Here is a 17,374-nt window from a genome sequence, read left to right as displayed (position 1 = left end):
ATTATTATTTATTTTATAAGATTATTTTTTTAAACAGAATCAAATACATTACGGTAGATAACATTTTTATTTAAAACCAGGTTTTGCATGAACGTAATTTTATTTAACGTAATTTTATTTAATATGCTGATTAATATTATTATCTCATTAATCAAACTATCGCACAATTTGGGAAAGTAAAGCAGGTTTTGCATGAACGTAATTTTATTTAACGTAATTTTATTTAATATGCTGATTAATATTATTATCTCATTAATCAAACTATCGCACAATTTGGGAAAGTAGATATCACCTGAGCCCCACCATGGTTGGGGCTGAGAAAAGAAAATTTATGATTGTGACACCTTTAGATTGCCGGAAATGGCACTCTCAGACTTAAAATTTAATTGAAATTAATCTTGCTTTTGTTTTTTCCATTAAAAAAATAATTTGTAAAAATTTAGGTTTGGCTCGGCCCCACTTGAATTCGCCACTGATTATTATGACGTCATTTTGAGATTGCGTCAACGTAACACTGGAGTTAGTAAAATTTTGGTATCAGTAAATCGAAATAGATGTCCGTGTCAAAGGCTGTATAATTATTGTTTAATAATGGCTATATAAAATTCAGTTGACTAACTATAATTTTTTTTTTTTTTGAAATTAGGAAAAACAGTAATCCTATGTATGTAGATAATATTAAACACTAGTATATACCGTACGTACGGGTCATAATACCGTAATATACAAAAGGAATAAATCGTTTATAGTAGAAATTGTGCACTTTTGAGTTTGTAAAAACATTGGCCTAATAAGTATACACGCTTCCAATTTTAACAACGTTAAGTACATTGTTTTCACAATAAATTTAGCTTCTGATAACCGCTGCACCCATGAAATCGATCAAGTGTTTCTGAAATGATTATGAAAAGTATAAACAATTACGTTTTTACTCAGTTTTGGTCCGGAAAATATGTACCGCACTTGGAAAAGTGAACAGGCAAAATTCATGAGTCATGCGTAATTATTATTCTTTCCATACACTTTTAAAAGTGGGGTTTTAATTATAGAAGATTAGAGAAAAGTGGGGGGGGGGACAATCGATATGATGTCCCCCTCCCCCTACTTTGAAAAGTGGGGGTGACGTGTCCCCCTGTCCCCCACCGATCGGGGTCAGGAAGAAACGCTGTATTCGTCCTCCGGGCTTCACATTAAAGGGCCCGGCAATACTTGCACACTGGGCCCATCACCACCTAGACGCCGCTTTTATTTTGTGGTAGAAAATTTGAATTGCTAATTTAGAAAAACCACATACATTACCCAAGTCACAAAAACAAGTTCAGGCCCGTATCCAGGGGGGTTTTTTATGGTTCGGGAGAACCCCCCTCTTTTTTGGCGAACCCACCTCTTCAAATTTCCCAAATTTGAAGACCCAACCCAACTAATGCACTGCAGACCCCAGACACAGACGTTTTCAAACATATCTGCTTTTATAGCATTATTTAAACCCATAAAGCACAAAAATCCTCTTGCTTTGGGGGTTTCGGCGACCCCACCGGGGCTTCCCGTAATATACAAAAGGAATAAATCCTTTATAGTAGAAATTGTGCACTTTTGAGTTTGTAAAAACATTGGCCTAATAAGTATACACGCTTCCAATTTTAACAACGTTAAGTACATTGTTTTCACAATAAATTTAGCCTCTGATAACCGCTGCACCCATGAAATCGATCAAGTGTTTCTGAGATGGTTATGAAAAGTATAAACAATTGTGTTTTTACTCAGTTTTGGTCCGGAAAATATGTACCGTACTTGGAAAAGTGAACAGGCAAAATTCATGAGTCATGCGTAATTATTATTCTTTCCATACACTTTTAAAAGTGGGGTTTTAATTATAGAAGATTGGTGAAAAGTGTGGGGGCACAATCGATATGATGTCCCCCTCCCCCTACTTTGAAAAGTGGGGGTGACGTGTCCCCCTGTCCCCACCGATCGACGCCCATGCGTTACAATCAATTTCCTTTTATTGTTTCATTGTTTGACGATAAAGTTTAATGTATATTGCATCTTGAGTATATTCCTATACGTATGTATATACAGTATTTAATTTCTTATTTGAACTTAAATCTAAAAACTATTGGCTTTTGCAATATCTGCATTTTACATTTTAGTTTTGTATTAAATTTTACTAATGTTTGTATTAAGGTTTTATATTTTATCTTCTGATTCTGATTTAAATTTAGATTTAAATTTGTAGTTAAGATGTTTTCTGTAATTTGCTTGTTACATGTTCAGGGTCCCAAATGATTAGCTTTCCTGGATGGTTCACCCTCATATAGTTCAAATAAATAAGTAATAAATTGATTAATAAATCAGAAAGACCAATAATTTTTCATTGTATGCGATGAATAATGTGGCTATAAAAATTAATGTTACTGTAAGTTATAATAGATTCTAATATTTGGCAATTGAACGACGGGCACATTGCGTAAAAGTTTCAACTATATTTTCAAAAGGCAGCTGGATAAATAAAGGCTGACTTTAAAATTGGTATTTAATGTGGGGTTGTCTCACTTTCTGATGACAAGATCGTCGATCACTTGGTGACGCTTAGCTTTGTTTAAGTTCTCCAGACGAGAATTTATTTAAAAATAGCAGTCATGTAAATATTCGATGAATCATTGGTATTTTGCAACGTCGTCTCGTAGATGTGTTCGTTTGTTGACTTGGGCTGGATGTCTTGGCTGATGCACATGCGTTGGTTCAATTTGCGTGATGTGAGTTTAACTCGGCTGAAACACAAGACATACAATAATTTTCTAGGAATAGTTGCTGAAAATTATATTCTCGCCATTGGGCTTAGAAATAGAAATAATTATTTTCGAATATTTGTTGAAGTATTATTTATCTTTACATATAAGGACGCAACCGTTACTGTTTATCCTTGAATAAACAATGGTGGTATATCAATTTGAAGATTCTTTCAAATTTTTTCTCGTTGGAACAAATTTGTTCCTTTTGTACGGGCAGTTAAATAAATTCTTAGAAGTTATATTTGAACATTCTTTGAACTTACCGACAACATGCTATGTTGACGAAAACTGAGATACTCAGTAAAACAAAGCCAACAATTAGAAAACTAGATGACCATTCTGTTAATAAAAATAAACTAGGTTCACATAAGAGCAACATTTCGTTTTAGTTTGAACATTCATTATCCGGGCCAGCATGATGAAAATAATGGAGCAGAATTGGCACTTACGTGTATCTTTGCCTTTGTCTTTTAGAGTAACTGCGAATTCAAACCATTTTCCAGAACCGACTCCGTTTTCTACACTCACCTAGTTGAAGCAAATATTAGTTGAAGTTATAAACTTGTGGCAACATTCACTGGTAGGCCAATCATTTCTGGACGGGTTTCTCGTCTTACCTTAAAATTGTAGAGTTTGTCTTGGGTGAGATGATGTCCAATCCAGATAGCCGAACCATCACGTGTTGGAGGCAACTCATCAGATATCCAGTTAGAATCGCCAGTGGTATCTTGTCTGTATCTGATGTTGAAATACTTGATGTTCCCAAAGATACCGAGATTATTAGTTCCAATATGTAGATTAATAGGAGATGAGTCAACTATAGCGACGATAGGAGGCGCTGCTTCTAAAGACCCAAGTAATAAAACCTGAATGTTATGTAACATTTATCCACTTTTAAATTATATAAGCAATATTTAAAACAGCGAAAATTGTGGCGGCTACGTTTTGGATACCAGAATGTCTATGTCAGTAGGCCTAATTGTATTCTTTTCTGAGATAGGCCTATTTCTTCTATTAAGAAGACCGGAAAATGATCTAAATTTAAGATTACTTTCTTCAGATGTAAATCCTTTTGTTGATGACTTGGGACCTTCACAATCTTTGTTAGATGAACTAATTTCCACCGCATATTGCGTGTAAGTCTTCATATTATTTATAGTCAGTGTTGTAGTGTTTACGTCAGAAATCACATGACTTCTACGGCTGTCAGAGCCAACTTCAAAATAGAAGATGTTGAAGTGGGTCAAAGGGCACGTGACATTATCATCAGATGGTGTCTGTGGATAAAATTAACACGAGTGATTATGAAATATAAATTCCAAATATTTATCATCATATCATTATCACTGTCATAGTCACCATCTTTGTCACTGCCATAGTCATCGTTAATAACCATCCTTCTCATTATCATATTCATCATCAACAACATCATCATCATTCGTATATTTATTATTCTAGCTACGCCCCACCCTTACGAACAGACTGTGAATACTAGCTTTTGTATTATTAGCCTTTACACACGTAGTCTCAGTTATTGTTTAGTTTTTCACCAATCAGCAGCAAGTCTCACTAATCAAAACTTGAATTATTTCACTGTTTTGGAATTTTCTGCAGACACTATCCTGAAGACGATAAAAACAACTCGAAACGTCGAGATATTCTCAACCAACAACAACAGTTCTTTTCAGAACTATCTATGTGGTGTACGGCAAGCATTAATATATATTATAATTATTGTTACTATATTATTATGAATATCAATACCATTTTTATCATTATTTCATTACTGTTATTATTATTACTATTATTATTATTATTATTATTATTATTATTATTATTATTATTATTATTAATATTATTATATTTCTTAGTCATTATTTTTATCCATATTGTATAATTATTGTTACTATATCATTATGATTATCAATACTATTTTTATCATTATTTCGTTACTGTTATTATTATTACTATTATTATTATTTTTATTATTATTATTATTACTATATTAATATTATTATTATTATATTTCTTAGTCATTATTGTTATCCATACTGTATAATTATTGTTACTATATTATTATGATTATCAATACTATTTTTATCATTATTTCATTACTGTTATTATTATTATTACTATTATTATTATTATTATTATTATTATTATTATTACTATATTATTATTATTATTATATTATTACTATTATTATTATTATTATTATTATTAATATTATTACGATTAATATTATTATATTTCTTAGTCATTAGGCCTATTGTTATCCATACTGTACATACCGACCAATTAATGATCATCTGCTTTGGTGATTCTGTAAATATGATTGGGGAGTCCAGTGCTGAAGGACCTGACGAGAAAATGACACTAAAAAAGATCACCTAAAATAATGATGGCGATGATGATGATAATAATGATAATACAATCATATAAGTATTAAATGAATTCATAATCAAAAAGACCGTCATAATAATATACAACAAAAATGTATAGAGGTGAATGAATATCTGAGGTATCTCAGATGTCTATATTACAAGAGCATCTAGTTTTAAATCCAACAATCGTTCCCGGCCTGCCTTGCCCACCAATTCCTGGCCTCACAGCTGCTATGGACAACTCGTATTCTGTATTTGACGCCAAACCCTTCACTGTGAATTGTGTCGATACGTTTGTACTGTCAATACGGTCGCTCCAATCGCGGTCATGTGATTTTTTATAGAAGATCACGTAACCAATGACGGGCCCGTCACCTCTATCCCCGAAATCTGTGTCCCATGGTCTCCACCTTACTATTACTGAGGTATCATTTGTTTCATCTATGATCGGCCTTCCAGAATATACAGGTAACTCTAAAGAAAAACGGTGGAAATATATGTAAGAAATGATGATGTTTCGTACGATAATAAACCGGATATTGTCAACAGAAGTCCTTAACAGGTTTGCAAGTTTTTGATCGCTTGAGAGGCTCTGAGTGTGATGAAATTGTCATAGTAAACGTATACAGCCACAATGTAAGTTAGTAGGCCTATACAAATAATCTTCGTATTATGATATTTAAGCAATGTGAATGTACCTGTGTTACAAGTTGGCTCGAGCCAGCCAACAAAGCACTTTCCATAGCAGCCTTTCTCAAAATGACAGTAGACTTCTGGGCAATTACAGGTTTCGTTGCAGTCTGCACCGAAGGAGCTATACCGACATGCTAAATACAGCAGATAAAGCATAATGCAGAATATATTTTTTTGTATATTTTATAATAATACAATTGTAAATAAATGATGGGATTTGCTCGGCAAGATTGCTTTCAATGTTACCGAAAAAACTTTTACGGAACCAATCAATGTGGCTGCGGTACCAGTAGTACTATATAATGCGAAATAGGCTATATGTTACAATAATACACTTGTATTGTAAATCAATAATTAGATTTGCTCGGCAGGTTTTGCTTTCAATGTTACCGAGACAAACATTTACGCAACCAATCAGTCTATGTGGCTGTACTATATTTATCATAGGACACTAAATAGTTGGCGATTTAAATTTCGTTGTTTAAAAAACAATAATTAAAAATTACACGGTTTACCATTATGGAGAGGGTGACATGGAATACCCGGCCCACTAGGGTCGAATGCTTTAGAGCGGTTTGATGTGTGATAAGTTTTTTTTTTTCTTCTTTTTTTCCCTTTTTTTCCAGTATGTTTGCATCATTCTAATTTGTAACTCCATTATATTTGATAAAATGAGTAACTATAATAAATAATTTAATATAAGCACATTGGTTTAGTGATATTATTCTGTTTGTACAATGGGTACCTTGGCATAAAACGTGTTCTGAAAGGAAAATAGGCCTACTTTCGGTCGCTCCAAGGGCAATCAGATGATACAAAGCCAGTCAAAAACCAATGCGAGCTACAGTCTCCCTCCAATTAAAGAACAGGGGTCCCAAGTCGAGGGAGTCTCCCGGAAATCGGGAGGGCCTTCTGCACTCCCGCGAGCAAGCAAAAATCTCCCGGAAAGTAAAATATATCCTGCAAATTCACGATATTTGTATGTTTTTACCAATTTTTACTACTGTATTATTAATTGTCTCCCGGATGTCTGTGTCAATGGGTATCACCATCCATAGCAGAATTTATTTAGATATGTTAAGAAAGCTCATTTATTAAAGATCTCCCGGATGTGGATCCTTCCAACTTGGGACCCCTGAAAGAACACATTTGGGAGTTGACTGGGGATTGTTCTGGTGTAGCAGCTCTGGTATCTATATAAAAGTGTTTATCTAATACATATAGTTGGGGTCGGAAATGTGGTCTCGTTAATAAAATGGAGGTGGTCTCTAATTGGAGTGGTCTTCAAACATTCATTTTTATGGGCTATCATATTGAAAAACATTAAACTTACATTCACAGCTTCCATTTTTGTAAACAGTGTATCCAAGCGCACATTGGCCGTTGCTACACGCTCCATGCGAGTCACAACTAACGTCATCCTTACAGTGACATTTTAAAGAACACAATGGTCCGTAGTATCCAATGGGACATACGGCTGGGACTGAGAATTTAAAAAGTGTTCGAACAAAATGAACAAAGAATGATAGCGGTTGTACTTTCTAAGTGCCAGCTAAGCACCTCGATGAGGTTGTGCGTATCACACTGCAGCCAATGAAGAGTTCATGAAGTATCCCTTTTTAACCGATGAATGGGAGCCTACAAAACGATGTGCCGTGTTTTAGTCATTTTTGTAGGTGACAAAATTGCAGGTTCCTTACCTTGGCAAAACGCGCCACTAAATGACGTCATACAGCCATCTCCACATTTACCAGTGAAGGGATCGCAGGTTCCAGATGCACAATTGCATCTTTGTGTACATCCCGCTCCAAATTTTCCCGCTACGCAAGCTAGTGCAATAATCAAAGTATTAATGATAAGAAATAGAAATAAAAAGACTGTACTATATAGTATATCGGTTGCTTGTGAAATTCCCCACCTTACGTATTCTCTTTAGGTCCCTCTTACTTTAATCAACTAAATCTGTTGCTTGCAGGATGAGTTTGTTGACAAAATATAATTACGAATCGCTGAAAACTTGGAATATTTAAGTTTTCAATATTGAGGCCGATGTTGGAACAACCCCATCTTGCATAACATAATACTACACAAGACATATATACAAGATGCTCACATAAACATAACGTCTCATTTTGAGGCTTTAGGGAGTGGAGTTGCTTTTGGTCATGAGAAAGTATGACCATTAATTTGAGGCTGCAAACAATAGGCAAGAAGTGGAAGATGACTTGATATCAGCCTATAGGTTTATTTAAAGTAATAAAAATATTAGAATAATTCCATATTTATACATGTATCACAGTTCGTTCCCATTAATCCCGTCGAACATTCACATCCATACGGGTCTGGAAGACAAAACTGATAATGGCAGGTTTCTTTCGGGTTATGTCGTCTTCTTGTACATTTATATTCGCAATTCCAACCGAACCGGTTACCGCCGCTGTGTGTGTGTGTGTGTGGGTGTATTTGTGGGTGTGTGTGTGTGTGTGTGTGTAACTTTATTCAAACATTGCATCACTGTGATACAGAGTCCTGCAATTTCTGTTGCAGTCTTGTTACTGGCAACCGGTTACTGTAACTAACGAAAAAAAATGTAATTAAAATAAATTAACTAACGCACTTAGTCTGTTGCAATTTCTTTAAGTTTAGGCCTAATACTTTTTTAAAGCAGAGCTTTCTATTATTTAAATTAACCTGCAATTGTGGTCTTCCAACTTGATCTTTGTAAGATTTTCAGCAACCTACATCAAACAACATAGCAGTAAAAGCTGGTGTGTTTTCATTTTAACAATATAACCAAAACGGCATCCAGCGTGACTGCAATTCGTACAGACAGTTGAGTTGTATCAGTGATTTTGTATAAGTTTACATTGCTGTCTTGGTGGGTGGCAAGACATTAATTTAATATTCATTGTAAAACGTAAATGTTTTCTATTAAAAGCATCAATTTTATTTCACCGTTTAATAGGTGATGCCCAACTATTTGAGTTATATCAATTTCAATTCAATTCAATTCAACTTTTATTTCTGAAGAGTTTCCTTCCAGACAACAATCACAAGAAAAACAAGGCCTAGCATTAAACAGTATATACAAACAATATAGATAAATAACATGGGCCTGAAAGAAGTTAATTAATTAATCACTCAATCAACCAATCAATCAAATTAAAGACGATGCACGATGTTTCAACAATCAATGCCTACTGTGCATTTAAATAAAAACTGATTCCACTTCAAGTTCAATTTTGAATGACATAATTTTAGAACAAATACATTTGATAAGGCTGTTGCAACTTATCAATTTTGGTCTTAAAGCTGTACGCAGTACATACAATATAACTGACACAACAAGGGCATCATATAGCTTTAGTTTACATTGTAAATATATATTCTTATTGCTCCACATTTTCATTTTACTAAAAAAATGTTTACCCTCAGAAATAAGCCTACTGTATTATTTAATATTGATTATCCCAAAGGTTTATGATTAAGCCATTCCTCATATCTATGTTCATTTGTATCACATAACATGAGTAGGCATATATTCACCTTTTAATGTGCAACTGCCACTCTCTAGAAGCATCAGTGGCTATTGGTAATATTTGATTCAAATTACTATTGGATGATAATAATAATGATAATAAGGTTAATGTATTACTGTACTCGTTAAAGCTTTCACTACCTCACGAAACTTCATATTATGATCTGAAAATCCATATTATGGATATTGACTATTTTTCTGATATAAATTGAAAACAAAAAGTGACCTTCAAGGCAATAAGTTCCTTTAAATCCTGTTGGACATATGCACGTCCCGGTGCTAGCATCACATATTCCACCATTATAACAGTTGTCACATATTCCAGTGCAGGCTGGTGGTCCCCACTTTCCCGACGGGCAACCTGATGATCATAAGTTAATTTAGTAGTGTACTGTATAGTTGTTTTTTCATTAATAATGTGCTTTATTTACAATGCGCTGATTTAAAGTTTAGTAGTACCGGTACGTTTTTTTTTTTTTTTTTTCTACACTTGTTTGTTGCCCATTGTTTTTCTGACTTATAACCTAAATGAATAGGCGCTATATAAATACTAAAATAACAATAACAATTTCAAATGTTTCCTTTGTTCTCCAAGTATCGAAATGCACGCCATCATGTCGGGATACAATATTTCGACAATAATCATGTCATCAATGTCCCAGACCAGAACGGATAAACTAATCTGAATGAAACTTTCGGGAAATTTCAGCCAAGTTACAAAGAAGAAATTATTAAATGTTGGTGAATATCCAGTTTTGGGTTTGAATTTGATGGTCATTTAAAGTTCCAAGTCCCATACCTAAACTTTCTAGAATAGTTTTTCATGGTCCAATGAAAACATTTTGGTGACAATCCGGAGTAGAGTGTGGATACGAAGACCATCTAAGAATTTTATTGGATAGTTGATTGAATTATAAACGCAATTTGCGTTTTCTAACGCGTTTAAACCAGCTGCAGCATAGGTCAAACGCAAAAAATGCACTGAATTTCTATGAATTATACAAAAAATGCACTGACCTACGCAGTGTTGGCTCATATAGCGCGTAATGGTTATCCATTTATTATTACAATTACAATAATGATAATAATAATAATAATAATAATAATAATAATAATTATTATTATTATTATTATTATTATTATTATTATTATTATTATTATTATTATTATTATTATTATTATTATTATTATTATTATTATTATTTACCTCGAATGATAGCGTTAACTAATGAATGCTGCTTTAAGTTTCTTTTTCCAAGTTCGTATACTTCGTAAATCCCTGAGTCATTAATCGTTACTGGGTCAAGGGTTAGAAACGCCTCCCCTGTATCTGAAGATTTGTCTCTAAACAGGACCTCACCATTCCTTCTCCATTCAATGGGTTTGTTCGTGGTCAAGCCAGTAAAACCGATGTCCAATCGATCGCCAGTACTCGCTCTGATGACTGAGCTGAGGTTGGTTGGAAGTACCGTAGCTTTAAATTTCAAAGATTATATTTAGCACTTTAATTCTATAGAAATGGTAATGTCGGAGTGTCATTTGTCATGATAAATGTTATAATAGGCCCTGTGTCCGTTGGAGGTATTCTATTCCGTGTTCCCGACGGAGGGATCCCATATCCCCAACGAGGGGGATGGGGTTCACCAACGAGGATAAATGGGTAGGACCCGGGCAACCCATATAAGTCCTCAGAAGGGATGCAGTTTGAAATCCCCTGAAACTCCGACAATTTAGAGATTTGAAAGGCCTTGATTTTAGAGTCTCACCACCTGTAACAACTTCTTTTCCTCCCTGGAGTTTTATTTATTATTAAAAGCATTTCGCTTTTGCTATCCCAATAAATGTTAGGCCTGTTTCTAAAGTGGTGTTTGTTTTTTTTTTACAGGGGAACAATACATTATGATAGAAGGCAAAACGTTTATGTTGCTTACTTCCGAAGTGTTTGGTAAGCATCTTGATGTTTGTTTCCATGTCCTCTTTTGTAATATTCGCTTTAGCATAATAAACACCAAACGGCTGATCTCCATTTAAGTCCAATGCTATATGCATCGTAGTAGGTCGGCCTACTGGTCGTTGATATGATACGAGTCGATGATCTACGCCCGCAAGACTTTCGCTATTTCCAGCATTGGACTCTTTTCCAAACAAGATTTCAACAGGTTCACCCGGGAAACTTGAATACACCTTAAAATTGACTGTGACATCTTCGGGGTCGCGGGTTGGAGCATAGTGTATAACACTAAACCGTGGTCCCGTTACACTACCTTCAACAGTAATATATTCAAGATTATATCAAATTAAACTACCAATGCTAATAATAATAGGCCTACGTTTAAACAATGTGTATGGTGTAAAGATAATACATAAAATACTAAACACTCATGCTAATGTAAATATAGCGTATTTGTCCCTACCTTCTTGTTGATAAGTTACTTTATAGAATTAAAGAGCTTACATTCATGCCTTTTGTAGGCCTAATAAAAAAAATTGTTACGATCGTCAAACTCAATTAGTTCAGTATACATCATAGGCCTTATTGTAAGCTAATTGACCTGGACTAGGTTCCTTAACGACTTAATAAGACCCTTTTATCATACAGTGTATTCATGACTCATTTTCTATTGGGTGAATTAATTCCTGTTAAACATTAATATTATATCATTAGCAATTCCTCATCTTTTTCTAAATTATCAATTTAGACATCTAGGGACCACAATGATGGGTTCTCCCCATAACCCATAAAAGACAAAGGCAACAACAATGGTCAATGATAGAAGTTACGCACCACAAGTTTCATATAAACTTTGTAGGGAATGAATGATTCCATGATCAGCTCATCTTTTCCCGACGAGCCTAAAGGTTCTAAATAGCGAATACGGTACTCTCCTCATCCAAAAACTTGGATATAGAGCATAAGGTTAAAAAAAATGATCGCTTAAACCTAAATTTGCAATGGACCCTAAATTTTCGTAACACCTACTATCCACGCCAAGCCGCAAAAAGAGACTTGGTTGTCAATGTTCGTAAATGAACACCTCTACAAACCTCAAGCCTGATAATGAGGAGTTTCCTGAACATGGCTTGAGTGCGCATCATAATGGTCCCCAGTCTCATAATTATTAGGTTGGGTTTTTGTAGGCATCGGACTTTCCAAATCAGATTCCGTCCCCATGGATGGACCATAATATGTCGTATAACATAATAATGATCAGAGTCGCTAACAGTAATAGTAAAAACAACAATCCACTACAATGAATTTTTTTAATAAATGCACTTACCATGACATAAGGTTATAATTAGCAGAAGGGAACCACATAGTATCAACATTTTGTTTTAAATTTTTGGCCCATGCCAACGGTATTAGTCGGAAAATTTTAACCACTCGTGTGTCACCTTTCTTCACCCGTGACTGACTACTGTGTACTTTTGGGAGTTTGTCATAATGCACCAGGAAACAATCACACTTTACACAGATGATATCTCGATATCATAAAATTGTTTCGATTGAAATTTTGTTGAGTTTTGTTGTAGACTCGCTTCAAGGACATAATTACTTATAGGACTATAATAAAAACAAGTAAAATGAAACTTCTTTTTCTACCGACAAAACATGAAACAATTAAATATACAGTAGTGCAAATTACAACAGCAACAAAAACAATAAACATAGATAATATGCTTACACTTGCGAAAGATATCGATTAGGCGACTTTCGATTTTTTTTTCCGTTGGGGGTCATACTGTACCCACATTTATTTTTAACCATCTTTTCCCCTCCATTTTCACATTATACATCCCAACATAATAATAAATTGATTTACTTATTACGATGACTTTCGATTTTTACTACAATAACTTAAATTTAACTACGAACCTATTACAGTGCTCTTATTCCGAGACCCCTGTCGGTGGTCTCAAATTAGATGTTTGCCGCCCTCTAAGGTTTTGTTTGTTGTACACAATTACTGTGGTGTACCGAAAGTTTTTGTTATTGATAGGCCTACTCGTCATGCAAACCTTCAAGAAATATTTTTTTACATTATTAAGTTGACCACAAACATTATGCTTTATAAACAATGTATTTGTCGGTATTATTATGCTTGTCTTCTTTTCCCGCCTTACGAACTAGCAAACAAATCATTTAGTAGAAATACTAATTATTCGTCCAGTTTACAGTCGTATCAATAAATAAAGACAAATCATATCACATTAACATCTAGGCCTACTGTTTTTCTTTTTCTTTTTTCAAGTTTATAACACTTTATTTAGCCTATGTTTCACTGCACTGCCACTTCCAATTTAAAAATTGGTACTTGTACTGAAAGTGCCTACAGATAGAAAGAATGAATAAAATAAATAAATAAATACGGAAAAAAGGCAAACCCACCCCCCACCCCTAAAAAAAAAAAACCCCAAAAAACACGGTTACTCATCGCCCTATCTTCGTTCCGTATGGTAATTCCATTTTGTGTTCTTCGTAAGAAAATCTGACAATAACGGACTTACAGTTTGTTTGTGTGGATCTAATCGTTCTAGACAGCCATCAGTAATCGACTCAGCTGATTACAAATACCCATTATATTACGTCAGTGTTTAACGCGTCAACTTGCAAGAGAAGTAATTATGGACGCGATTAATAATATCGAATGAGTCACAATTCACGTCGTTGATATTACTCAGAATGTTTTTTCCAACCCAGGTATATACAAATTGCAATATTTATGAAAATATATTCAATGTGTAAAAAAGCTACGAAATCAAAACAAAAACACTATTTGATTTTATTTGTTTAGGTCACGTTATCTAGTCAATAGAACATCAGAAATACAATAATTTATTTATTGTTTTTTAAATAGGCCTATATAATTTCTTGCGTTTTTTAGTGGATATAAAACAAAACCTAAAAACTAAAACTAAAAAAAAAAAAAAAATAAAAAAAAATAAAAAAAAATTCTCACGTTTTTATAAACGGCTTATGGCTTCGCTGTGACTTCAACAGACTTGATAGAATATTTTCCATGGAGCCTCTATTATTATACGGTAAACAAGGGGACTCATTCTGTCGGAGACCAAAAGTTTATCTCCCTAATATGGATGATACTGGTGGTTGATTCTGTTGTTTAAGGTGGTCATATGACATAATATCCGACTGGGAAGCTTAACACCCCGACACAATGGCGTAGAGCCAGCTAGGAGTATCAAATGGCGGTGCAGGTGGTGGTTGGTGGTATTCGAAGGTTAATTGGGGGAGCTAAATGATTCAGTGAGGGGATAGCTGGCAAAATACGGTGATAATATGAAGTGATTTTTAACTATGGCGGCTATATCAAATAGTGGGTGTTTAGGGGAAGGGGCGAGGCACGTACCAGGACCCCTCCCCCACCTCGCACCCGCGTAGATACGGCACACTGTCCCGACATAGTTCGTGAAAGACGAAGTAGGGCCTATAATTCCAGGGAATTAATAAAGTGATGAAACTAAATAGGCATATACCGTATTTATTCGACGCGATCGTGACGTTTATTGTTGAGAAGGATTTTTGCGGGGGATGTTTATCCGAGGGAGGCGTTTTTATTTTCATTGATGTAAAATGGATAAATACGGTAGGTAGCCTATATAGGCCTATTCAAATAAACGCCCCTAAATTTTTCTGTTTAATATGAAAATTACAACATATAGGCCTATTCCTATTAGCGTCAAAATGATGCGTGATCCAAGGACTAGTACCGTATTAATCCCAACCCCGGAGAGTAACAGAATTTGTGGAGAAAGAATTTGCTTCCATTAGATTTGTTTACAGTTATTTAGGAATGGGGCTTTATTCGAGGAAGGTGTTTACACCAAATGAGGCTGGGGGTGGGACGTTTATTCGAGGGAGGCGTTTATTCGAATAAATACGCAAAATATATTACTGTGAAATAGGCAGTTTCCATGATGTTCCAGCAAGAAATAAGTTGTCAAAAAATACAAATTTGAGAAATATAATTGCTAATTATGAAATTCTTTTATTGATAAAAGGCAAAATATCCTCATTTGAACATATTGTTAATTAGCTATTTTTGTTATTACAGTATTGCATAACCGTAAATACGCAAAATATAATTATTGCTGTGAAATAGGCAGTTTTCGTGATGTCCCAACAAAAAATAAATTGTCAAAAAATACAAATTTGAGAATTATAATTGATAATTATGAAATCCTGTTATTGATAAAAGGCAAAATATCCTCATTTGAACATATTGTTAATTAGTTATTTTTGTTATTACAGTATTGCATAAACGTAACAATCCAACTGCGATGATTCCGCAATATATAATGTGCCTTAATATTCTTACCCCCTCAGTTTAATCTACTATATTGTTGATTGCGAATACATTTGAGTAGTATAACAAAACTTTCCTTATAAATTTAAAACATATTATTATTTCTTGTTTGGTTATTTTAAGTTTTAAAACAATCATTGTATTATTGCATTAAAAATTATATAAAATATAATACTGTGAAGGGACGAATGTAAAGACATATAAGCGGGAAGAGCCAAATCTTTGTAATGCTAATAAGATTAGTTCATTACTCTGTAGGGGTGAATTTATATAATCTTATAACAATTTGTTAAGGTATATAGAACTCCTATACAATTATACATATCAAAATAACATTATATTACACTATTTTATAAATAATATAATTTATATATTCAAGAGGTGTTTATATTGTTACTATAAATCGATAAACATATTAACACCCCTTATGTATGATGTGATCACCTACTTTTATTAATGACATTTCTCAATTATTTCCAGTGTACAAATACAGTGAGTGGTGGCCATTTTGGTCTCATTTGTTATTTTTTCAGTGGTTCGGAATTCAATATATATATTAGTTTATACGAAGTTGGACATACGAAAACAGTTGGAGTACATTTTCTAGGATGGCTAGTGCAAAAGCACTATTTCTCTTTGCTGTGTTTTTACACTTGGACAGCATATATTGCCAAGGTATTACGACAGGTATGTAGCGTGAAAAGCTAGGCTAGCATCGTTGTCAACAACGTTGAATATGGTGGGGCCTAACAACGGGTAGGCCTAGCGCTGGTGTAGGTTAGTGCTGGCGCTGTGCAGTGTGCCCACACAAAACCGGAATGGATCTTTAGCTTAATTAGGTAGCTTTACACTTAATGTGCCTTTTTGACCGTTTATATTATTATGCCCATGTTGATAGAAACTAGGAAAAATTTTATATTTTTAATTAAGCTTTAAATTAAAATGTTGGTTTGTTTGCCAAACAAAACCAACAATGAATGCGATTGATTTTGATAATCTGAATTGTTTTCATAGCTCTAGGCTAGGGCCTATGCCTAGTCTAGCCCCCCTACACTAGCTAAGCACGGACATATTTTCTTTCAAGCCATAAATAGATAGATGGTGCCTAGCCTAGGCCTAGTCGTTATGCTTTTTGTCCTGAACATTTTTTTTTTATTGGATTCAAAATATGGTACCGTCAAACTTACTGGTGAGCATCAACAAACCCTGTACCTACTGTAATACCCTATTCAGATTACACTCTGTTGCGATTGGTTGCGATGTAATCGGTGGTAATCAGTGGAAATCCAAAACTGACTATTCCAAATGCATTCAGACCAACACAACAAACATTACATTCTACAGCAGGGCTGGTGGCTAGGCCTATATTGACTGACCTCGGCCAAACAGTGCCTGTGGAATTCGTTTTGATCGGATCCCGTGGAAATCGAGAGTAATAAAGATTGTAGCACCCAATCGCAGCAGGTAACACACGATTTTACTTTGCGATTGGGTGCCGCAATTACTACCAAGATCACAATGCGATGCTAGACTGAAAGAGGTATAAAGCCTATCTGCCTTGTCTTTTTTGCTGTGTCCAAGTTAGAATTATGTGTACACCGCTCATATTTTACTATAATGCCGGTATGCCTCCTTTAACACGTT

The 17,374-nt window shown here is 34.4% G+C and overlaps 3 protein-coding genes across 4 annotated transcripts in view; 1 reads left to right on the top strand and 2 right to left on the bottom strand.

The window, feature by feature from the left end:
• Positions 1–1,577: 1,577 nt before the first annotated feature.
• Positions 1,578–8,301, bottom strand: LOC117101924 (sushi, nidogen and EGF-like domain-containing protein 1). The gene is made up of 11 exons (XM_033242037.1): positions 8,158–8,301; positions 7,570–7,698; positions 7,203–7,352; positions 5,875–6,003; positions 5,336–5,650; positions 5,084–5,151; positions 3,844–4,069; positions 3,410–3,636; positions 3,242–3,320; positions 3,056–3,131; positions 1,578–2,771 (listed from the first exon to the last, which is right to left on the bottom strand). The coding sequence occupies exons 1-11, from the start codon at positions 8,177–8,179 to the stop codon at positions 2,621–2,623; spliced, it is 1,572 nt and encodes a 523-aa protein (XP_033097928.1). The 5' UTR covers positions 8,180–8,301; the 3' UTR covers positions 1,578–2,620.
• A 1,258-nt stretch (positions 8,302–9,559) lies between these two features.
• Positions 9,560–12,815, bottom strand: LOC117101890. The gene is made up of 4 exons (XM_033242007.1): positions 12,686–12,815; positions 11,291–11,671; positions 10,615–10,881; positions 9,560–9,768 (listed from the first exon to the last, which is right to left on the bottom strand). The coding sequence occupies exons 1-4, from the start codon at positions 12,732–12,734 to the stop codon at positions 9,560–9,562; spliced, it is 906 nt and encodes a 301-aa protein (XP_033097898.1). The 5' UTR covers positions 12,735–12,815.
• A 3,390-nt stretch (positions 12,816–16,205) lies between these two features.
• LOC117101840 (calsyntenin-1-like) overlaps positions 16,206–17,374 on the top strand; it is a 53,637-nt gene continuing 52,468 nt past the window's right edge. For both annotated transcript variants that reach the window (XM_033241945.1, XM_033241944.1), the window contains exon 1: positions 16,206–16,417. In XM_033241945.1, coding sequence (XP_033097836.1) covers positions 16,339–16,417 — 79 coding nt within the window. In that variant the 5' untranslated portion in view covers positions 16,206–16,338. The remainder of the gene's footprint in view (positions 16,418–17,374) is intronic.

The sequence above is a fragment of the Anneissia japonica genome, unplaced genomic scaffold (genome assembly GCF_011630105.1).
Source record: "Anneissia japonica isolate Jap-2015-1 unplaced genomic scaffold, ASM1163010v1 scaffold4988_len2956909_cov206, whole genome shotgun sequence".
Taxonomy (NCBI): Eukaryota; Metazoa; Echinodermata; class Crinoidea; order Comatulida; family Comatulidae; genus Anneissia; species Anneissia japonica.
This window is presented reverse-complemented; position numbering and strand designations above follow the sequence as displayed.

Bases quoted from the DNA above. Each gene is read 5' to 3' on its own strand.
- LOC117101924 (XM_033242037.1), bottom strand. From the start codon at position 8,179: ATGGGAACGAACTGTGATACAT. The intron at 6,004-7,202 runs GTAAGTTTAATG...TGCTGTATTTAG, and splicing joins CAAAAATGGAAGCTGTGAAT to CATGTCGGTATAGCTCCTTC. The intron at 3,637-3,843 runs GTAATCTTAAAT...TTGGGTCTTTAG, and splicing joins AGGATTTACATCTGAAGAAA to AAGCAGCGCCTCCTATCGTC.
- LOC117101890 (XM_033242007.1), bottom strand. From the start codon at position 12,734: ATGTTGATACTATGTGGTTCCCTTCTGCTAATTATAACCTTATGTCAT. The intron at 11,672-12,685 runs GTAAGTGCATTT...TTACTGTTGAAG, and splicing joins AATTATAACCTTATGTCATG to GTAGTGTAACGGGACCACGG. The intron at 10,882-11,290 runs GTAAAAAAAAAA...TGAAATTTAAAG, and splicing joins TCATAATGTATTGTTCCCCT to CTACGGTACTTCCAACCAAC.